The 23,776-nt window shown below is 45.2% G+C and overlaps 2 protein-coding genes across 2 annotated transcripts in view; one reads left to right on the forward strand and one right to left on the reverse strand.

Moving 5' to 3' along the window:
• The window catches only part of SLC22A3 (solute carrier family 22 member 3), a 42,625-nt gene extending 36,857 nt beyond the window's left edge, over positions 1-5,768 (forward strand). The window contains exons 8-9 of the mRNA XM_077811806.1: positions 3,235-3,343; positions 5,498-5,768. Coding sequence (XP_077667932.1) covers positions 3,235-3,343; positions 5,498-5,768 — 380 coding nt within the window. The remainder of the gene's footprint in view (positions 1-3,234; positions 3,344-5,497) is intronic.
• An 11,206-nt stretch (positions 5,769-16,974) lies between these two features.
• LOC144262403 (plasminogen-like) overlaps positions 16,975-23,776 on the reverse strand; it is a 58,758-nt gene continuing 51,956 nt past the window's right edge. The window contains exons 17-19 of the mRNA XM_077812163.1: positions 21,411-21,517; positions 19,815-19,960; positions 16,975-17,136 (exon numbers count right to left, since the gene is read on the reverse strand). Of these exons, the coding sequence (XP_077668289.1) occupies positions 16,975-17,136; positions 19,815-19,960; positions 21,411-21,517 (415 nt within the window). The remainder of the gene's footprint in view (positions 17,137-19,814; positions 19,961-21,410; positions 21,518-23,776) is intronic.

Below are 23,776 nucleotides of genomic sequence, written 5' to 3' on the forward strand. Positions count from 1 at the left end.
AACTACAGAACAAAAATATGAAAGGGGAAATACACTCATTCCCTGGCCGGGAAGATATTTATCATACAGATATGAAGCTAGGAAATTGGTAGTTTGGGGAAACTTCCCATCTCCAAATAAATCAGTGTCTGAGGAAGAAAACAAACCTATTTAAATGATATATTTCCTGCTGGTCAGTCTTAGCAGCTCTTGAGTCAGATTCTTGGCTCTAATATCAGTAACAGGCCATTCCATTAGCCTGGGCTTGCCAGAGTGCAGTGTGCTCTGTCCATTCCTCGTTTCATCCATCCTGTCCCTGGCATTGGGCAGGGGCTAGGAGCAGGTGGTACAGAACCAGCTTGACACCCCCATGGGTTTCCCCTTCACAAAGGGAATCACCAGCTGGTAATTCAAAGGGGACAGACCAGAGGTAGAGGATCTGGCTTCCCCTTTTAGTAATTCTTGTCCTGCTTCAAGGACTACCAGGGTGACTCTGGGGTGTGACTCAGCACCCCTGACAAGGGATTCTTTTCTATAAACTGATGTCTCTCCACTATGTGGTTATAGCGAACAGGTAAGCATTCATAGGTACTGCAGACTAAAGGCAGACAGAGAACAGACAGCCTTTCCCTGACTGTGAAGTCCCACCTCTTTGCTTCAGAGTAGTTTAGGTTGGAGCTACACAGGATGTTGAATGACCATTAGAAAGGATCACCCCTCCCTAAGGATGTCATCAGCAGAATGAAGTCAGGGTTGCCAATACTAATTCGCCTTAGCGATATCAGCTCCAGAAATTATACCACCAGGCAACAGTTAGCAGGCAGATATCCCAAGAGAAGAGCTCTAAAATGGAGCCTATGAAAACGGGTGGGTTTGGAAACACAATAAAAGATCCTTCACAGAAACACATTCCTCAGTGGGTCCAGTTTTACCACAATTAGCCTCATTTTTAAAGTTTATTCAAACGTTACTTTAAGACAACACCACATGTTTCAGCAGCTCAGTTATTTCAATAAATCCAGGCTCAGTGGCCAGGGTCTGAGCATCAGGAGATCTGAGTTTTGTTCCTGGATCTGTCACTGGCTTGCTTTATGACCTTGGGCAAGTCACATCCCTTGGTTTGTAAAGCAGTTTGAAATGATACTTACCCTCCTCTGCAGAGCACTTTGGGTGGAAAGTATGGTATCAGTGATGGGCATTATTATGCATCAGGTATTTTTATTATTGCCTAAAAGTGAGTAGTTTATAATGTGTCATGTAATCTACAGGGCAGTCATGCAGCCAGACATCCCAGTACCATGGTTCCAGTCATTACAATCCTTCTGTTAAAGCAACGAACATTTATTCAGTTTAACAGGAAAAAAATATTTTGTTTAAATTTGTCCTATGACAGCAACTGTCCCAGTTATCATTCTCCCATTTAAACAGCTTCAACTCTATTCATGAATTTGATCCAGGATGAAATTTTGCCCCTTTCTGTCCTCAAATGTTACCTTTGTGTGTGTCTGATTTCTCTGAATTTGCTGCCAGGAGAAAGTCACCATTTTCACACACATAGGCATGCACACAAACAGATTTTGGGGATTCAATAAGTTTTTCTACCAGCAAAAAAATTTGTTTTTGCAAAAAATTCAAGACAAAAAGAAAAGAGATGCATTTCTCTTTTTCATGAACTAGTAATACTGAAGTCTTTAATGGAAAAGATCCTATACCATTAAATAGGGATGAAATCTATAGAGACCTCTGAACATTTGATAGGGTTCTCTAGAAATTACTCTAAAATCTTATCAAATTTCATAGACAATGCTATCCCTTCTAGAGTTTTTTTGAGCCATCCTATAGAATTCCATAGCAGGCATTTAATTTTCTATTATAAAATCTATAGGATGGTGAAAAAAACTATAGAAAAAAATTGTCATTTTTTATTAAATTCTGGAGGACTTTTCTATGGGGCCAAGAGACATTTTTGCCCAGATCTATTTGGGAGTCAGTTGGACTCAGCTCTGATTATAATTTGATTTAGAAAAATGTTGCGGGGGGAAGCGTCACACCTGGATAATGACCAGCAGCCTGCCTGAAGCATAGGATTGCACAATCTGGGTAGGATCATGGGAGCTTGGCAACGACATTCACCACCCATTTCCCCACACCTGGCATTATGCAACACATCTTCATTGAGTCAGTGGGTTGGAATTGATTTCTGAGTCTTCAAACTGGCCTGGGTGACACAACAAAGCACGAGTAGGCAAACCTTGAACACCCATAGAGACCAGCACACAGGGATACCTGGTAGCAATGTCCTTTTGGTTCTACTCTTCCTTAAACCTGATCCAGGGTCCCTCTGATGTAACTCTTCCTGACTGGGCTTGGAGGGTAGTTTTGAGAAAGATATAGGTACCGGAAAACAGGAATTGGCCAACTGGATCAGACCCAACGTCCATCTCGTCCATTAGCTTGTCTCTGACTGTGACCAACACCAGATGCCTTAGGGGAAAGTGTCAAAACTCCATGGTAGGCAGATTGGGGTCATCTGCCCCACTTCAGGTCTCATCCAGCTCCCTGTTAGAAATGGCTTAAACCCAATATCCCTTCCAAATCTGTTGTTAGCATTAACGATGATTAACAATCATAACTCTGGATAGTCTTATTAGCCATGGAAATGTTCAGTCTCTTTGTGAATGTCGGCTTCAGTGACGTCCTGTTGCAATGTTTTCCCCAGCCTAATTATGCGTTGTGTAAAAAGTATTTCCCTTGATCAGTTTTCAATTACAGCCAGAACAGCCAGAAATTGCTCACTAAATCGTAGGTTCTCATGTTCTGAGCACACCCACCAGAGTGGGCCCTGCAGGCAAGGTAGGCAGGGGAACACCTTGCTTGAGTATCCTGTTGGGGCTGTGGCATGAAAGAAGGCTCCATTGCCTGTGAGGCGGCATCAGGATTTAGGGAGCTTTGTGCCTGCCCACCCAGCAGAAATTTAGGCACCTCCAGGTGTAGGCATAGGCTGAGCAGTGGCTTTGTGAAAGTCAGTGGTGCCTAAATGTTGGATTAGGTCCCTAAATCCCTTTGTGAATCTAGCCCTGATGTTTGCTTCTGCTCACTGACACCAATATAAATCAGCGGTAATGCCATTGAACTCAGCTGAGTTACACCAGTGTGAAACCCACGTAAGGGAGAGTGGAATGAGCCCCATGCTTTCCAGCTGACAGGTAAAACACATTTCATCAACCTTTCTCTTTGAATTTACCTTGTTAACAGATATCCTGTGGTTGAAAACCACAGTAGCCACCCTGGGAAGACTGGGAATCACCATGGCTTTTGAAATTGTGTATCTTGTGAACAGTGAATTGTATCCTACAACATTAAGGTAACTGTAGTTTCATGCACAGCTGAAATCCACATTAAACTTAAGGAAGTTGCCTTCGGTAGCATTAGACACATTGGAATAGTAAATGGCTTTACGGTGTAACTGTGCCAGTGTTCAGGCTTAATTTGGCAGCACCTCTCTGAAAGACATTCTTCTTATGCATTTTAAATGCAAAACTCAACTCCACCTTAAATAGGGAGGTGTGACTGGTGTCTCCATAATTTAAGACGTTCTATTTAATTTGAAAATGCAGCGTTATAGTGTCCCATGGGAGACAAATTACAGAGGAGGCAACATAATCAAAGACCTGTAAAGGAAAGACATTACTCAGAAGAATGTATTTTCTATCCAACAAGCCAAAACCTGTATAGCAATGCAGCTAACCCTGTCTAAATTGATACCCATTAAAGAAATAAACAAGCTAATTGTCTTAGGATTTACCTCTAGAGAGCCCCCTTTTGAGAGACCGGGCAGGGGTACCTCCCTTTGTTCCGAGTACCTTCCTTCAGCTACAGGGGTTGTTACAGAGTCAGTGTCTTTCTAGCTACAAGTAGCGGGGATTCATTCAGCACTCCCCCAACAGGAGGCCAAACGAAAAGGGCAAAATTTAACAGTCCTGCAACCCCAAAGCAGTCCAGGTCCACCTGGTGTGCTTTGCAAGGCAAATAGGTCAGTATTCTTTGAGTTAGGGCTGGATTTCTCTAACCCCTTTGCAGTCCAAGGGGCCCAGGCTGAGTGTTCTGGGCTGAGAGAAAGGAAAATAATTTAGAGGTTCCTCTACTTATCCAGAGGATCTAGGCAATGGAGGATCTTCAGCAGCCTTCCTACTCAGCATTCACTATTCTGCGGATTTAAGGGGTTGGCACTCTCACTCTGGATTTGGCTTTACTCTTTTACGGAACCTCCTTTCTTCAGGGGCAGCTTGCTCCAGGTAGGACTTGATTGCGCCCAGAGGAGCTCGTTAACCCCTCCTGGCTGGGATGGGCGCTCGCCCCACCACCATAATCAAATAAACTTTGAGTGCTCCTAAAGATAAAATGTAGTAGAAAATTTACCCCATAAGAAAATAGACCTGTTCAACTAACCTATTATCTGTGCATCAAACCAATTATATATAAAACATTCCTACTGTCCAGATACTTGATTTACTGGGTAACTAGATAACCTGGTAATTGTTACCCTTAGTCTTCCATTCCTCCTTCAGTTTTTTGGGTTTTTTTTGTCAGTTTCTGACTCTCACTTGTGTCATGTTGAAATTAGATTGGAAGATCTTTGGTATATTGCAACAGTCTGGATAACTTTTAAAGATAAAATAAGAAAGTGAATGGCTGTGGAAACACAGATGCAATATATCTGGATTTTAGTAAAGCATTTGATACTGTGTTTCACAAACTCTTTCCACATTCAATTTAACTTAGCTTGGGTCTGAGCATTTTAAGGATGGGAAAACAGGCACCGAGAACTTAAATGAAGTTGCCCCAGGTTATCCAGGAGGACGGTGACAAAGCTGATCATAGAATCCCCATCAACCAAGAGTATGTCTACATTGCAAATGGAGATGTGACTGTAGCATGTGTAGATACGCCTGAGCTAGCTTTAACATAGTTAGCAGAAGAAGAAGCAATAGCAGTGAAGCAGTGGCAGCTTAAGCTTCAGCAGAGGCTGCAGAAGCCCACCAGGGACCCTGGGTACTTAGATGGGCAGCTACCCACACTAAAGTCCATGCTGTAGCTAAAGCAAAAGGATCGTGCCAATAGTACTTTATTTTGGAGATTGGTTAGTTTAAAGGTCTGAATGCAGAAAGGCGTTGTGTGCCATGATTTAGGATTAGTGTTCCACAGAGGTACGGCTTCTGAAATCCCATTAGGGAAGATCACTGTGTAATTCGCAATCTGATGTGCCAGTGGCAGAATCTGGCCCTTAAAGTGGCTGGAATTCTTTTAAAATTTCCTGTTAGTTTCTGCTATGTTCAATATATTATTTTTCAGTGACCCTCTGTTTTCTCATGAGTTCACTGTTTAGACTTGTTGCGCTGGTTTGCTTATGTAAGTGTGTGTTGTATGCCCTGATTATGAGATAATTTTGGGCCTAACACATGCATCTCCTAGGTTACATTGTCTTAACCTCTCTAAAATGAATATCTTTCTTTTGCAGAAACTTTGGTGTTTCCCTGTGTTCGAGTTTGTGTGACATAGGGGGTATCATAGCCCCATTTCTTCTCTTCCGATTAGCAGCCATCTGGATGGAGCTACCTCTAATAATCTTTAGTAAGAAATCATTTAAAATGCAACCTTGGATAGAGTATTTCTTTTTCAAAGAGACTGTTCAGTGCATAAGAGACATACTTTACTTACAGTACTGCAGGCTGGGAAAGTGCTGCTTTATTCAGCAACATAACAAACACAGTGGGGAAAACACCCACTAAATAAAGAGGAAATAAGGGAAAGGTGGAAGCATGGCTCCCATCCACAATACTGTGAATAATCCAGTTAATCCCTTGATGACCCCTTTATTACAACTTGTTTTTAATCTGTGTACTAACACAGCTTCTTTTCTTGGGAAGAGTTTTATTGCATGACCTATCTTTCCCCAAATACATCATCTCCATCCTCTTTGGCCGGCACAGATGACCTAAGTGCAAAGGGGAGCTGTGTTGCATCCTTTCAGTGATGGTGGTTACATCAGCTTGCGCACCCACACACATGGAGCTCCAGGAGGCATTCCAACTGAGTCCCACTGCATTTGTATCCTACCAAAGGTCTAAGCCCCCTCTAAGGAAGACCCCTCAAAAGCCATTAAAAATGTGTTTACTGATCAAAACAGAGCACTTGCAGCAATGGGTTTCTAACATTTTCGGGATAGTTTTCATATGCGACTACCTCTCATCAGACCAAATAAACAAAGGGCCACATTCTCTGCTGTTGGAAGTTAGTATAGCTCTATCAAAGTCAACAGAGCAGATCTGGCCAAAAAGGTGTTTTCCATGTTATCTCCCACTTAAGGTCCTGCTTTGCGGGAACATAGGAATTGCCATACTGGTTCAGAACAGTGATCCATGTAGTCCAGTATCCTGTTACCAAAAGGGGTCAGTACCAGATGCTTCAAAGTTAGGTGCAAGAAACCCTGCAGCTGGATAATCTGGTCACATGGAATTTTCCTGCTGACTTCCAGGTTGATTTACTCCCTAGTGCATGAGGATTTATAACCCTTCCAAAAAATCATGTTTAATTTGTTCTAACTCTAGATATTCTTGTTATTCATATAAATATCTAATCTTTTTTTTCCCTGATGAGCTCTTGGTCTCAGTGGTGTCTTGTGACAATGAGTTCCACAGGCTAATTGTGTGAGCAAAGTATTTCCTTTTGCTAGGAAATCCTGAGTCTGAAGGCTAAATCATGTTTTTCTAAAGAGAAACATGATGAGGAAAGAGCAGGAGGGACAGAACATAGAAAAAGAAAGAGAGGTGGAGAAAGAGGATTTGAAATACAAAGTAAAAAAGAGAGAAGAAAAGAAATTTATTTTTCAAATTAATATTATTCCAGCCATAGCAGTATCCAGATGTTCTAGTTTACACCTTTGTATTCAGAATTTCTGCTGCACTCTGAAGACCTGATCCTCAACAACACTGTGTAACTGGGTATAAAATTATTATCTGTATTTTCATCAGGCCTAGGAGCCCCAGTCATTGACCAGGACCCCACTGTGCTAGGTGTTGTACAAACACAGGACAAAAAAACAGTCCCTGCACCCAAAAACTTTACAATCAGCATGGTAACATTTCACACTCACTTTCCAAAAATGTAAATGACCAAATGAGAAGCAAGGCAGGGGAGAAACGGGCCTTCAGCTTTTACTTAGTGTTTTGGGAGCAACTTCAGGTCTTTCTACCCTTTTCTTATTTTGTACCATAAAACTGTCCTGAGAATGAGAAAAATGACAAACCAGTTTTGGTTCTTGTTTTTTTTTTTTCTTCAATGCCTGTCATAGGTATACTTGCAGTTATCTGTGGGATCTTAGTGCTGTTTTTACCTGAGACAAAGGGAATTTCCTTACCAGAGACAGTGGAGGATGTGGAACAGCTTTCCAGGTACTCTGTCTTTCCTTCAATATCACATTGATTTGATTTTTTGAGCCAGGGGCAGGGAATTGTACATTTGTACTGAAAATAAATTGGACGGTGCTACTGCTAAGAAATATATCTCTTTTCTTTTTTCCCTCTGTTACTTCAGTCTCCAAAGTAAAAGTGGTGGGAAAAAGAAGCATCAAGATACCTCCTATATATGATCTTTCACTAAAAGCACTGAGCGAAACGTCCCTGTTCTCACACCAGGAATTTGGTTTCCGCCTGATAACTGCTTTAAAGTCCTCTGGAGAGGATGGATTGAGCTGTGTCACAAAAGACACCCCCAAGTACTTCTTTTAGGAATGAAGACGTTCTAAATAAACATTGTATTTTTATATAGCTACAGAACTAAATACATATTTTCGGAGTCCATTGTTTCCAGGAAGGGAGTGTTGTGTGGTTCTTGTTAGAGAATACCCACTTAAATCAGCTGCTTTGCGTGTCCCAGTAAGCTCTTACTTATTTGTATATGTCTGGGTCATTTGTTCATTCTTGATATTACAATAATTTGAGGAAATTGTGGTTTAAAATTGTGATGGTTTGTGTGGGGGGAAGCAGAATTAGAATAGTTTTGTGCCCTACCAAGCGATAAAGACTCTGAAAAATCAGAAAAGCAAACAAGGAATTGCTTAGGGAAAAAGGGAACTGATGACATTGAGGATGGAGAGAGTGTGAGCCTCATTTCTAATGTGTAGATGTCAAGAGGATATTCTTAATGTTTGGGATGGATTGATATTGCAGAGTTGGTGAAGGGACTATAGGATACAGTTTCTAAATTCAGCAGGCGCCACATTGTGGTTGAACAATTAATGCTCCAAACTGACCATCTCAAAAGCCTGGCATGGAGGAGCAATTATTTGTAAGATAGGGTTTCAAGAAACCATAGGGGAAATAACCGATATACAAGGTGCTTCCTTCATTACTGGAACTCGGTGAGCTATATACAGTACATCAACACTTCCTAACTCTTCCCAATCCATTCCACCCATGTCATGTCTGCTTAAGGAAAACAGGAACCATGATAGCAATAAAATGCATTCATGCTTGGAACAGGCAACAGCAGGAGAGACCATGAGACACAGAAGACCAGCAGAACTACTTTTCAATAAGAATTTCCCCTGACACGTAGTTAAATGACAATAAGACAGTTGGCAAAACTCCTTACAGACTAAAAGGAAGGGAACCAAATGTGCATCTCTGTTAAAATATCTGGTTACATGGTTTGTAATGCCAAATTAGAACACATCGTATTTTGATGCTGTCCTTGAGAGACAATTGTTCTCATGCCTTCAATTCTCAATCACATATCAAGCAACAACAAAGTGCAACTGCAGGCAGTTGACCAATACAACACAAACTTCCCTCTGCCACTGAAAACATCAAGCAATTCTGCTTATAACCAATATAATTAAAATTACCCATGGCTTCTTCTGTAAACCACAGACACCACTGCAGAGCTGAGGGAGCTCTGATATCGAGGTACTTTAAGAACTGAGAAAAACATTAAATAAACAAGAAAGGTTAAAATAAGTCCACTATCCATTTAGGAGAATGTCTGTTTGATCAGGTAATCCTGACATCTCTTAGTAGCATAAGAACTTATTTTTCAGGCCTTTCTAATTGTACTTTGCTCAGAGTGGCATTCTGTATCGTCCAGAATAAAATGTAGACAATGTATGTCAGAATGTAAAATAACTGAATGCCTGCATACTCCCTGTTAGGAATTTAAGGTCTTTTTAAGCTTACAATTTTATACATGTGGATCAGAGAGATAAGGTGGGTGAGGTAATATCTTTTATTGGACCAACTTCTGTTGGTGAGAGAGACGAGCTTCTGAGCTACACAGAGCTCTTCTTCAGGTCTGGGAAACTCACTTAAAGTGTTGCTGCTAAATACATCAGGCATGTATCTGTCGATGCCGTCTAACTCTTTAATATGATACTATTTTAATAGTAACCTGGGTTATATTTTCAGGTTAAGTATGTGTCTTATACAGGAAAAAGGAAACTTGTGCTAATGTTCACTGATAAACAGACGGAGAAATAAAATCTCAATGCCTGTGAGAGTTCCTCCATATTAATTGTAGTACATTATACAGTCATCTGTTATAATACCCAGAAATGCCAAAATCCCTTTGGTGACCTTAATTAGGTTCCATTCCCTTTGTTTTACACTGTCTTTTTGCTTATTTTATTAATATTTTGGTAGAAGGGGAGGAATGAGATGGTGGAGGTGCATTGAGGTCTAAAGTGGGGAATTCCTCTCCCCCTCCCACAGTGGGAAATAGGGTTTCTATGTATATGGACCAATAATTATGCTGCTTCTGAAAATAATTCTTTTAATTGCAAAGTCACAGCTGCTTTTAAGTCTAAATTTCAATGAGTTAATCATTTCTGAGCCTTATGGGAGAGTCCTACACATTTCTCTAGCAGGGATATAGTTCTCCATTAAAGTCTATAGGTGAATGTTAAAAATTCTATCAAGAGGAGATCACCCTCTGTTAAATTCAACAGGTTTCAGAGTAGCAGCCGTGTTAGTCTGTATTCACGAAAAGAAAAGGAGTACTAGTGGCACCTTAGAGACTAACCAATTTATTTGAGTATAAGCTTTCGTGAGCTACAGCTCACTTCATCGATGAAGTGAGCTATAGCTCACAAAAGCTTATGCTCAAATAAATTGGTTAGTCTCTAAGGTGCCACTAGTACTCCTTTTCTTTTTGTTAAATTCAACAGGTTTTTAGAGTAATTTCTATAGATACCTTTTGGATTCATCCCGATTAATCTTTACAGGACTTTTCGATGAGGAGGGAAAAAAAGGGAACATTTTATCTATCTTCTAGGCCCTACTTCCAATGTTTGCTCCGACACTTTCTCAACATTTTTGAGCCAACAGAAGGAACAAGTGAAGACATGATATACCCAACCATATGCCCTCCAAACTGAGCACTGGTTAAGGAATGATCCAAGAAACACATTAGGGCCTGCTTCAGAGAGGTGCTGGGTGCCCTCAATACTCATTGCAGTCAGCGAGAGGCAAGGGGCTTAAATACCCTCAGGACTGGACAGTTAGGATGTGATTTTATTTATCACAGAGTTTCTTACATATCATCTTCTAGTGCCTTGATATCAAGTGTGATCTGTTTAAAAGTCAAAGGGTGAATTTTCCAACTGTCAATACAGCATACTCAGCATGGAATATAAGGAATGTATTCTGACTGCCTCTTACACTATCACTAGGAATAAAGATTTTGTCATCAGAATTTAGCAGACAGAGCTACTGAATAGGAGGCACAATAGAAATCAGGTCATTCGTTGATGCTTGTATTGACTCTGTGAGGAGTTAGCAGGAGCAAACATTTGGTTTTGTTAAAGTAAGCAGACTTGATTAAAAAAACCCACAGGAAGCCGATTTTCTGGATCAAAAGTCCTGAAGTGAGGGGTCTCCTGTAAAACTCACAGATGAAGAGTGTGATGATGGCAGTTTTGTGTAATGGTTAGCAGAGAGGGACGGTTATTTCAATCAAGCCCAGCGTGATCATCATGAAGCCCATTGTGGAAATTATTTCCAGGGATATGGCTGGAAGCTGGATTTACTGACAGTAGTAGCCAGACAGTATGATGGTCTTCATATGGGCGGCACTTCAGACCTTGTCACAAGAACAATCACATTTCTGACGTGTTCTGGGAGGCAGAGATGTCTGTGGAATGAACTATGGAAGAATCAAAGTCCAAATTCATATCACAAATTAAATGTAAAAATGCGACTGTGGGAGCAGAAAGTCTTTCTGAAAAGTTTATGAGGTTTGGCAGTTTATTATGCTATGGAACAAAGAACAGGTGACTGGCCTCTGAAAATGTATAACAATCTCTCTGGCTGGTCGGCACTCACTATTATTTGTTTCTCTTTTTCCTTCCCTCTGTTGGATTTCATGAGGGAAGCTGCTGTTGTAGCACCATGCGGTATTAGCTGTGGCTTAATGTGTGATGCTTTATAGACAGAACTCTCATTAGCATTAATCACACAAGGGTGTAAATTCTTCTCTCTCAGGAAGAGAAAATCTGCCAGTATCCCTTTGTTAAATTAAGGGTGGTCAAAAATCAGGCATTGCCCAGGCGGTCAACTAACTCATCGATACGGGGTATGGGGTATGCATCGAATTTGGATATCTCATTCAGCTGGCGAAAGTCATTACAAAACCTAGTGATGCCATCGGGTTTGGGCACCAACACAATTGGGCTTGACCACTGACTGTGGGACTCTTCGATGACTCCCAGCTCCAACATCCTTTTTTTACCTCTGCCTTGATCTCCTCCCTTTTTGCTGCTGGGACCCGATAGGGCCTTAAAGTTACCTTTGCCCCAGGGTCTGTGATAATGTGGTGATATGCTTTGGTGGTCTGGCCTGGTTTGGTTGAAAACACGTCCTGGTATTGGTTGATCATCTCAGTTACCTCATTCTTCTGGTTTGGTGTCAGATCAGTGGATATCCTGATGTGTTCCTGCATATTATTTCCCTGGATCGGGGTCTCTTGGGCCACTACACATGCCTCTCGTTGGTGCCAAGGCTTTAAGAGGTTAATGTGATAAATTTGTTCTTGTTTCCAGCGTCCTGGCTGCCGCACCTTATAGGTTACTTCCCCCACGGGTTCAACCACCTCATAGGGCCCCCTGCCATTGGGCCAAAAGCTTGCTTTCTGCTGTGGGTACCAACACCATCACCCAATCCCCTGCTTGGAACTGTCGGACTTTTGCCTGGCAATTGTAATGGGTTGGCTGGGCCTCCTGCGCCTTTTCCAAATTCTCCCGTACAATAGGGGTGATCCAGGCTATCCGTTCTCGCATCTGCAACACATGGTCAATTATATTTCTTCCCTCATTGGGTTCCTCTTTCCAGATTTCTTTTGCAATATCTAGTATGCCACAGGGGTGGCGTCCGTATAATAATTCAAAGGGGGAAAACCCAGTTGAGGCCTGAGGTACCTCCAGGATTGCAAACATAAGTTGGGTAGTATCCTATCCTTCCCACAGTGGGAAATAGGGCTTATATTATATGGACCAATAATTATGCTGCTTCTGCCCCATCTCGACTTACCACTTTCCTTATCATTGCCTTGAGGGTTCGGTTAAACCTTTCTACCAGCCCATCAGTCTGCGGATGATAGACTGAAGTTCTCAGGGTATGTATATGGAGCAGCGTACAGAGATCCTTCATTAGCTTCGACATAAATGGGGTACCTTGGTCTGTTAATATCTCCTTTGGTAGCCCCACTTGGGCAAAGATCCCCACCAACTCTTTAGCTATCGTTTTAGAGGCCGTAGTCTACAGGGGGACAGCTTCTGGGTAGCGAGTAGCATAATCCAGAATGACAAGTATATATTGGTGGCCCCGGGCTGTCTTCTCCAGGGGTCCCACTAGATCCATGGCTATTCGCTCCAAGGGGACCTCTATGATGGGAAGGGGCACTAATGGTGCCCTCAAGTGGGGACGGGGACTGTGCAGCTGACACTCCGGGCAGGACGCACAGTACCTCCGCACTTCTTCATGTAGTCTGGGCCAGAAGAATCGTCACAGGACCCGTGCCAGAGTCTTCTCTACCCCCAAATGCCTCCCAAAAGGATGACTATGGGCCAGACTTAATACAACATTCTGGTGTTTTTGAGGTACTAGGATCTGCTGTACCTTTAGCCCCTGTACTGCTGCAACCCGGTATAAGAGATTCTTCTTCGTTATGAAGTAGGGTCCTGGTCCCTGGGTTTTCCCTTCCACAGGGACCCCATCTATTTCGGTTACCTCCTTCCTAATGTTGTCGTACCTTGGGTCTTCAGCCTGGTCCCGTCCAAAATTTCCTCTCCTGGGCCTAATCTGCCCATGATCTAGAGGACCAGTCTCTGTCGCCTCTACTGGTTCAGAGACGTTAGGGTGTGGGACAGACTCGGGTGCTTCTCCCTCCTGGGTGACCTCCTTTTCAGCTGCTCGGGTCCGCCTACCTACGAGAGCGACCCTCTGGCTTTGGGCCAGTATTCGAGTTCCCAAGGCCTTAGCTGCCCTTCTTTCCCTTTTTGTCTTTGTATGCTGTCTGGGAGCAGAGAACAAATCTCGGGATATTTCAGAGAAGGTTGGAGGTTGACAGTCTACTGTGGATGCCTCACTACTTTCAGGACTTCCCCCTTTCTCCAATTCCCCAACCGGGAGTAAGTCTCCAAACCCTGGGAAGTCCCTCCCTATGAGCACCGGGTACGGGAGTTTAGGGACTACACCTGCTGCTACCTCAGTAGTGTTCCCCTGAATCTCAATTTTTACTGGGATGGTGGGATAGTAACCAACTGTCCCATGGACGCATGTTATCCCCGTATGCTTAGCCCACAGCAGCTGACTACGCTTCATGAGCTTCCCCGAGACAAGCATGATAGCAATCCCCGAATCAACCAGTGCTGTGGTCTCTACCCCATTTAGCTTCACTGGTCTAGTGAACATATGTGGGGCTAGTGAGACCCCCCACAAGGTGGATTAGGGAGCATGGGTCTGCCCAGTTCCCCAGGTTATACTGCATAGGCTCCTCGGCATTGGGACACTGTGCAGCTATGTGTCCCCACTCCCCACAGGCATAACATCTGTATGGAGCCCTAGGCATTCCCCGGTCTCTTGGTTTGGGTAGTCTAACATTACGATCCGCTTTCCCCTCAGTGCTCCGACTCTTTGTGGCTTCTGGTGGGCCTTCAGCCCCTCTCTTTTTCCACCTGGGTTCTCCTGGTGGCCCAGTCACCTGAGCTCTAGGGCTTGGTGCTGCTAGTTTAACCTGGGGTGATTCTTCCTTAACTGGTCGGATCAGCTCCCTCGCCATCCTTCGCCTTTCTACCAGCATGACAACCTCGTCATAGGTGGAGGGTTCGTTCTGGCTTACCCAGGCGGCGAAAGTCTAGTGGTAGTCCTCTCATGTACCAGTCAATGACCAGAACCTCTAGTATCTCCTCCGGACTCCAGGACTCAGTTCATAACCACTTTCGTGAGAGATGGATGAGGTCATATAATTGGGACTGCAAGATTTTGTTTTCCTGGTACCTCCACTCATGATATCACTGGGCCTGCACTGCAGTCGTTACCCCAGATCTGGCCAGGATCTCTGCTTTCAGCTGGGGGTAGTCTGCCGCTGCCTCTTCAGGCAAATCATAGTAGGCCTTCTGGGCCTCCCCACACAGGAATGGAGCAAGGATGCCAGACCACTGTTCTCGGGGCCAAGCCTCCCACAGGGCTGTCCTCTCTAAGGCCAGGAGGTTTGCCTCTACATCATCCTCCTGCATCATTTTCTGCAGCCAATTGCTGGCCTGCATGATCTGCCTCCCATCATGGCCGCGGTTCAGCTCTGTAAGGGCCTTTACCTGGTTTACCAGTTCCTGCAACATAGCCCAGTCTTGAGAAGCCTGGTCCATCAGCAGACGATTAGTCCCTTGCTGCAGCCGCACTGCCTCCTGTTGGGCGGCTGCCTGGACACGAGTAGCCTCCTGCTGGGCAGCCGTGGCTTGTATCAGTGCCTGCACTACCTCCTCCATTGTGGTGAAAAAAAATAGACCCTCTTCCCTTTTTTTTTTCTTCCAAACACCCTCCGTCTTCTGCCGCACTGTGGGCACCAGATCCCACTTCTGACACCAGCTGTGACAAAGTTCCTGCTCTACCTTGGTGGGTCTCGTGCTTATTGGTGGATTTGCTCGCCTTTGGAGCTTCACGGTAGCCCTCAGCTTGGCCGTTTTTCTGAATTCACAGTCCAGGTCGACTCCTCCTGTGTCTGACCAAGAGTTGGGAGGATTTGGGGGGAACCCGGGCTCACCCTGTACTCCGGGTTCCAGCCCAGGGCCCTGTGGAATGCAGCTGTCTAGAGTGCCTCCTGGAACAGCTGTGCAACAGCTACAACTCCCTGGGCTACTTCCCCATGGCCTCCTCCCAACACCTTCTTTATCCTCACCATAGGATCTTCCTCCTGGTGTCTGATAATGCTTGTACACCTCAGTCCTCCAACAGTCAGCGTTCTCATTCTCAGCTCCTAGTGCCTCTTGCTCCCAGCTCCTCACATGCACACCACAAACTGAAGTGAGCTCCTTTTTAAAACCCAGGTGCCCTGATTAGCCTGGCTTAATTGATTCTAGCAGTTTCTTGATCGGCTGCAGGTGTTCTAATCAGCCTGTCTTAACTGTCTCCAGAAGGTTCCTGATTGTTCTAGAACCTTCCCTGTTACCTTACCAAGGAAAAAGGGACCTACTAAGCCTGGGGCTAATATATCTGCCTTCTATTACTCTCCTGTAGCCATCTGGCCCGACCCTGTCACAACAACTAAAGCTTGTATAGTGAGGCAAGACTGGTAATGAGGCTCTTACGCCATTTCATTATGTGCCGTTATGGGCCATCATTCACTGCTGTAAAGACTTGCCTCACTGGCTGCTTCTGTCTTCACCACGGACTAGTTGGAGGGGAGGGTCTATTTGCTAGTCAGCATTCATACCTTTGTGCTGATACAGACGTGTCCGTAACAATGAAAACTGCATTTACAAAAAATGAGTTTCTCCTCTCTCTCACCAGATGTATAGAACACACCAGGAAAATGCTGCATAAGCTGCCATGCACCCAGGGCATATGAAATACAAGGGGGTCTCCTCTGTCTTCCCTACCACCTGGCTGCTATGAGGGTAGCTAGTCTCCCCTTTCTCTTGACCCTCCCCTAGGAGGGATGAATTTTCCCCATTTTCCGGCTCACAGATAGTGTATGGTGAGGATATTTCTCCTTCTCCCTGTTCCACCCTTCTGGCTTTTGGTGAGAGTGAACGAGAATTCCAGTGGCTTTTTTCTTTCTTCCCCTCCGTGTGTAGGGTGTGGAGGAGAGCAAAGCCCACCTAGCCCCAGGGAGTTTGCTGAAAACGCCCCCTGCTTTCTCACATGTATAGGGCAGAGGGTAGGGAGCATCAGGCAGTGAATGTATCATACTCTTAAACTCTATTAGAGCCACTTGCTGTCGCCCTGAAGAACCACGTGCAGTCCAAGATCCATAGATAGAGGACCACTGCTTTACACCACTCAGTTGGGTGCAATTAGTGTCCTGTTAGAGACTAGGAAAAATAAATTTGAACTGCAGTAACTAGTGATGATAGGGTAGTTCTATTAATAACCTGAGAGCACAAAAAACAAATAGTTTGCAAAGTTTTTACTTTCCCTTCTATTTTATTGCTCTGGTACTATATCAAGGATTAAAGTATTTGGGTCCAGTTATGGAAAAGAGAGAATAGGATATTTTTCAACAAGTACCTCACAAACGTGTGTTCATTGTAGAATATAAAACACACCGAAGGAGGCTAACAGTCAGTTTGGTTTCTTGGCAATGACTGTTAATTTACAGTAACTTACAATAGATGACAATATTTATTTCAGATTCTTGTAAATAATTTTGATTTCAACACTGTATTTGGAATCCCACATCTCTGCTTTGTGCGTTGCCTTCCAGGAGGGGTCAGTGAATCCCCAGGACTCAGCTGGTACTCATTACCCTCTCAATCCAATTAACAAACCTAGAAACTCGGGCATAAACACCAGGCTTCATGGGCTCAGCACAGCCCAGACCCCAAGAGGTGACGCCATGAACGAAGAATTTTTCTTGCTCAACACATATTAGGGGTCCTCCACTGTCACCCTACAAAGAAGAAGAAAGAGGGTTGCTACCTTATTGAAAGCACACTATGCAAACAGTAACATGCAGGTCGGAGGCACAGAAGTGGAAATACCTTCACAGGCCAAGGATGTGGTCATAAGAAAACACCTCAACTGGGACCAGGGAGGAGCTATGCTTTCCCTGCCTGCGTGTTGGTTGACTTTTTTGGTAGTGGTGCCAATTAAGGGAACTGGCGTGTGTGCGTGAATGTCCCCTCTCTAGCCCCACGGTTTTTGGTCAAAGTTCCATACGCCGTGAAGACCATTACCGTGACACTTTTAAGCAGCAGTCTTATAGTAAATCATGGCTGTTGCATCGCTCCAGTTGAGTGGTTGCAATGCCACTGAAATTTGGCCCAGCCACCCCTCCATCTGGTGCATAGGGAGTCTGTTCCTGTACAGTGGAGTGCAGAGGAGTCCACTGAGAACTCGACTCCTGGCAGCACCAGCTCATGTAAGAGAGGGGAGATGAGTGGTACAAGTAGAATTCATTTCTTATTGGTACGCTGCACCAGCTGATGTGTGGGGCGGGGGGCATGTGACCTCCCCACATGACCTCCCATGTGACTCCTCAAATGACCCTACACTGCCCCTAGCCCGGGCCCCATGCTCTCCCCGTCCCCTGCCCATGATCCATCCCACATTACCTGAGGTGGGGGGGCTCTGTCCTCCTCCTGCTGTGCTGGAGACTTCTCAACCATGGGGATCTCCAGAACCGCAGCAGTGAAAGAAGCAGAATGTGGGGCTGCCCAGCGGCCCCACACCAGAAGCTCCTCTGCACGGCTGTACCACCCCAAGCCCTGCCCCCAGCCCTTCCACGCAGCTGCATCTCCTGCGTCCTGCCCGGGGTCTGTATAGCAGCCTCGCTGGAGGACAGGGCTGGGGGCATGAGGCTAAGGGCAGTAGAGCCGCACCGGAGGAGCTGTCAGCGTGGGGTTCTGCTCCTTTTGCCGCTGCGGTTCCTGGGAGAGTCCTGAACCGCAGGAATCTCCTGGGAACCACAGCAGCGAAAGGAGCAGAACGTGGGGCGGCCCCACACCGGTAACTCCTCCGGCGGAGCCGCTGTACAGACCCCAGACAGGAGATGCAGGCACACAGCTGCCTGGAAAGGCTGGGGGCGGCACAGCTGTTCTGGAGGATCTGCCGGTGTAGGGCCGCCCCTCATTCTGCTCTTCCTGTGTCTTTCCAGTACAGCCTACTGGCTATAACTAGCTTACTGGTACAGCGTACCGGACCATGCCGCCCTACTTGCTCCGCTGGGGGAGACTCCCCAGCCGAGGGAGACCTGGGGTCGCTGCCAGGGAGAGGAATGAGCAGGCACCAGAACAGGGTCCCTGCGGGGTGTGGGCAGGGCCTGGAATTCAACCCCCCCTCCACCCCCCCGGAAATATCTGAATTGGCAATATTGCTTTTTTTGTAAAGCTGCAACTTATCCACAGTACTAGAGACAGCCAGGCATGAAACATGTTTGTAGAATCAGAGCATGATGTCAAGGGGCATTTGACTGCACAGCTAACCCTGTTCTTCCTCCCTTGAGCTCCGCTCTCTCCCACCCCACTTCCTTCCTTCAGAACATCCCATCAGTTCTCCTACTCCTCTCCCGCTGAAGTCTTGGCTCTTCAAGCGGGGTGGCACTATTACCGCTGCTACCCATGCCTGTGGGAGAGCTGACTCCTCTGCCTTCCTACTCCCAATCCCTCCTACCCAGTGAGACCCACACACCACGTGGGAGCTGGGGGAGAAACAGAGGGCAGTGAGCATAGTAAATAAGCTGGTCAAGGAAGAGAAAGGAACCTCTCACTAACGCAGCCGGCAAAGAGAGCATCTCCTCTGAGTGAGTGGGGGGGATCAAAGGGTTTAAAAAAAACCCAGCTGACTGGAAAAACAGGAGGCAGCACTGGAAAGCTAGGGAGCAAGAGAAGAGATCTGAGCTCCTGAACAAATTCTAGACCTACAGTAGCTTCTTCACACCCTATGTCCCACCTGGTCAGAAATTTACTACCTGTAAATATCAGAACCCTGATTCAAGCACATATGCCCATTGGGTGACAGGCACATCATGGAGATTTCTGCACACTCAGGAAATACCATTAACACTGCTGGTGCAGAAGGCCTGCTCAGGCAGGTTCATATTTACTTTCACTCTTCTTTTATCAAGGAGTCCCAGCTTTTCAATGCGGAAAGCTCCCAGCTTGATCCCCTTAGTCAGTTAGATTAAGGAGAATTTCTAAAGTCCTTTCACATATTCAAGGAAATCAGAAAACTGGAAACACTTCAGTCCTAATCTGGACTAAAAAAAAAAAAAAAAAAAAAAGCCTTTCTACACTTATGAACATTCATCACGAACATGCCTTCCCCTAACAAAGGAAGGGTCTAAGGAATCCAACATGGAGTATCGTTCACACAGGGTCAACTGTAGATTTTCACACCCACTCACTGCTTGGGATGAGGGGTTATGAATTATCTCCAGCTCTGGTTGTACCAATGGAAGAAGGAGTGAGGGAGAACTAGCTTCTGTATGTATTTTCAGCTCTTCACTTCAAGAGGGTATTGAGCCATGAGTTGCTGAGGCTAATACTGTGCCCCTAAAGTACAGAGCCCTAGTGTCATTTTTCCTGCTTATGCTTAAAGCCAGTTTTGATGTCCCCATTCTTTTCTTACCTGGCAGCTGTCAGTACCACCATCAATATTCCCAGCACAGAGCTCAGTGTTTTTAACTCTTCCATTCAGAAATTCAGGGCGATTGCACACTTTATTCTCAATCACAGGGAAGCCAGTTTCTTTAAGTTTACCTTCTCCACCAGTACCTTTGTGAGTAAACAACAAAACAAGTATAAATTGCACAGATAAATTAACTCCATAGCAGAGGCAGTATGACCCAATGGATAGGGTGTTGGCCTGGGAATCAGGAAACCTGGCTTCTGTTCCTGGCTCTGCCACTGACTCACTGTGGGCCTAATCCAAAGCCCATTGAAGTCAATGGGAGTCTTTGCCCAAATCACTTAACTTCTCTGAGCCTCATTTTCCCCATCTATAAAATGGAGATAATACTGATTATTTTCCTTTGTAAAGTGCTTTGAAATAAATAAATAAAAAGCAGCAGACAAGGGCTTAGTATTGATAGGCTCTCATTAGGATAGCAGCACGGCTGATTCAGCAAAAAAGATGAAGGAATTAGCTTGGATTTATTTTAAATCTAACTCAAGAATGTTAAACCTCAGGGTGGGAAAAGCTGCAAAGGTCAAAACATCTGGAAGCCAGTGTGGTGATGGGATATGACATTTCAAATATGCAACTACCCATCTGCAAGATGCCACAGAACCCCCTGAGGCCAAAGAAACCCACAGTTGAGAGCAGAAATCTGACAGACAGTTTGCTTGAAACATCATAAAGACATAGGTCCCAACCATTGTGGAGACTGGGAATGCTGAGTACAGACACTCCTCTCATCTTGAAGAAGACGGGTTTTTAAGAGGAGGGTCTTAAAGTGAGAGTAGTGGCCAGGCAAACAGGTATGTGAAGGACATTTCTTATGTAGGGGCCAAGATGGAAAAATGTGCACAGATGGGAGCAGGAATCAAATGGGGTATTATCATTATTATGAACCGTGTGTACTAGCTAAGGACCAACCAAGCATAGGCCCCAGTGTGCTAGGCAATGTAAACACACAAAGTAGCTGACAGTCCCCAAACAGCTTGCGGCCTAAGCAGACAGGACAGACACAGGATGAGGGAATGGCATCACTGGTGTAACTGAGGGGATAAAGGGGTTGGAATAGGAGACAATGTTCTAGTCAGGCAGGGCAATGTGGCAGATTTTGAAAATGAGGACAAGAAGTCTCCTTCTGAGTACGGATTGGAGTCTTTGTGAGAAAGTCATTCAAGAGAATAAACTAAGTCAACATCATGCAGTTTAGAGTAGGGGCAAGGCTAGAAAAATATCCCTGCTGATTGTGCAGAAACCCAAGCTGGGGCAAAAGACAGGAGGATAAAGAGGGAATGGGTTGACATTGTTAGGGCTGATTCTCCTCTCGTTTTATACTGCTTTTATAAAGGTGTAACTCCATTGATTTCAGTGGCGCATTCCTGAATGATGAGAATCAAACTCATAGAGAGAGGGAGGTGGAAAGAATGACATTGCTCAATGATATTTGCTATATGGTAAATACTGATGTATATTGATTTGTTTTTTCGAGCACAGAGGGTGCATACATTTGGGGTTTGCACTGATCTTTCAACTGCACTGAATGTGCCTCACCTTCTGTTTCTCCCCAGCCAGTCACATAGCACTCTGCTCTGTTTCCTAACATCACGTTTTCTGAAGGCAAACAAGCTGGGATCACTTCATTGCTGATTACTGCAGGACTGAAACAAAACAAAATGAAAACCAAATCCACAGAGGCATAGCTTTAGCTTGTTTGTCCCTGACACCAGTTACATTCTGAGGCTCTGGAGGGAGACTTGGTGCACAACGGGGTTGATTTTCAGAGGTGCTGAGCACCAATCCCCAAATGAAGTCAAGAAGAGCTATTGGTGCTCAGCACCTATGTATAGCCCTGCAAGTCTTGAGGTAGAACTTTTCTTTTTAAGTGAGGTGTTCTCTCAGGCCCAAAACAGTTTTCTTCTTAGGACCCTCCCACAGTGTGGTGCCTGTATGGGCAAGGGGAGAAGTGACGAGCAGCTGGAGAGATTTGGCAGATCCTTCTGGAGGGGAAGAAATAAAATTAAAATAAATCAGAGAATTTGCCAAGCCGCAGCGTGACAGATCGGATTTCAGAGGTGCCTGCTTGGATGTCTAAGCAGGACCCTGGTCAGGGCTTCAGGCAAATATACACAGGCATTTTCAGTGTACCACAAGAGATGCCTGACTATTATTGTATCGGGGCCCAAATGCTCAGCCCATCATTAAATATTCAGATGGGCTGGGCACTGGGTAGTTCCACCAGAGGAAGAAATCCTCCCACCCAGACCAAGGAGAAGCTATGGAGACACCCCATGGCTGTTACTACAGCCCTATCTCATCTCCTCCTCAAGATGGGAGATGATGATAGGAGCCACAAGGCAGAAGATGCTCCAGCCATACCCCTATTGCTGTTCCACTTCCACCCACCCCTCCTCAGCGGTGCTGCCACTTAGCAGAATTCCAGCCTGTCGGGAGTCAGAAAAGCACCCTCTTTTACAATCCCCCCAAATTTGTCCCCTCCCTTCCCAAAACTGTGCAACAGAACCACACTGGTTCTGTTGGCAGGGGGCCCTCCACATGCTTAGATGACAGAGCAGGGTCTGTCCTTACATGCCTAGACATAACCATCTTGAGTCTTAACTGCCCATCTGCTAGCAATGCAACTGGACTGCTTGAGATTCAATCAAGATTCAGGTGCTGGATGCCTGGGGATCTGATTCTTTCCTTGCACCTTGTGCAATCATTTACACCTGTGTAACATGGGCATAACACCCATCTCTTTCATCTTGGAGAGAATATCTTCTGCAGCAGAAAACAAGAAATTCATTTCTTTTTCAGGATCCACAGAACCTAGCAGGTGTCAGGTCATTTTCCATACATTGACAAAGAGCTGGGTTTAAATCATAGAATCATAGAATATCAGGGTTGGAAGGGACCTCAGGAGGTCATCTAGTCCAACCCCCTGCTCAAAGCAGGACCAATCCCCTGCAGACTACTTGGCTCTGGGAAGAAGGATAAAGGAGTTTGAGGCGCAAGTGGTCTTCTCGTCCATCCTCCCCGTGGAAGGAAAAGGCCTGGGTAGAGACCATCAAATCGTGGAAGTCAACAAATGGCTACACAGGTGGTGTCGGAGAGAAGGCTTTGGATTTTTGACCATGGGATGGTGTTCCAAGAAGGAGGAGTGCTGGGCAGAGACGGGCTCCACCTAACGAAGAGAGGGAAGAGCATCTTCGCAAGCAGGCTGGCTAACCTAGTGAGGAGGGCTTTAAACTAGGTTCACCGGGGGAAGGAGACCAAAACCCTGAGGTAAGTGGGGAAGTGGGATACCAGGAGGAAGCATGAGCAGGGCTCCTGCCTCATACTGAGAAAGAGGGACGATCAGCGAGTTATCTCAAGTGCCTATACACAAATGCAAGAAGCCTGGGAAACAAGCAGGGAGAACTGGAAGTCCTGGTGATGTCAAGGAATTATGATGTGATTGGAATAACAGAGACTTGGTGGGATAACTCACATGACTGGAGTACTGTCATGGATGGATATAAGCTGTTCAGGAAGGACAGGCAGAGCAGAAAAGGTGGGGAAGTTGCACTGTAGGTAAGGGCGCAGTATGACTGCTCAGAGCTCAAGTATGAAACTGCAGAAAAACCTGAGTGTCTCTGGATTAAGTTTAGAAGTGTGAGCAACAAGGGTGATGTCATGGTGGGAGTCTGCTATACACCACCGGCCCAGGGGGATGAGGTGGACGAGGCTTTCTTCCAACAACTCACAGAAGTTACTAAATAGGATTGCTTTAGGATCCATATGAAACTCTTCTGACTAACTCAGGTGCCCTGCTTAGACTTCAAATTGTGGCTTGCATAGGTTGAAAATGGAACAGAGATATTTCAAGATCAGACCATGCTGCCGACTTCTCTCCAAATTTTGACTCCTGATTTTAGAAA

Source organism: Eretmochelys imbricata, chromosome 3 (genome assembly GCF_965152235.1).
Source record: "Eretmochelys imbricata isolate rEreImb1 chromosome 3, rEreImb1.hap1, whole genome shotgun sequence".
In the NCBI taxonomy this organism is placed as follows: Eukaryota; Metazoa; Chordata; order Testudines; family Cheloniidae; genus Eretmochelys; species Eretmochelys imbricata.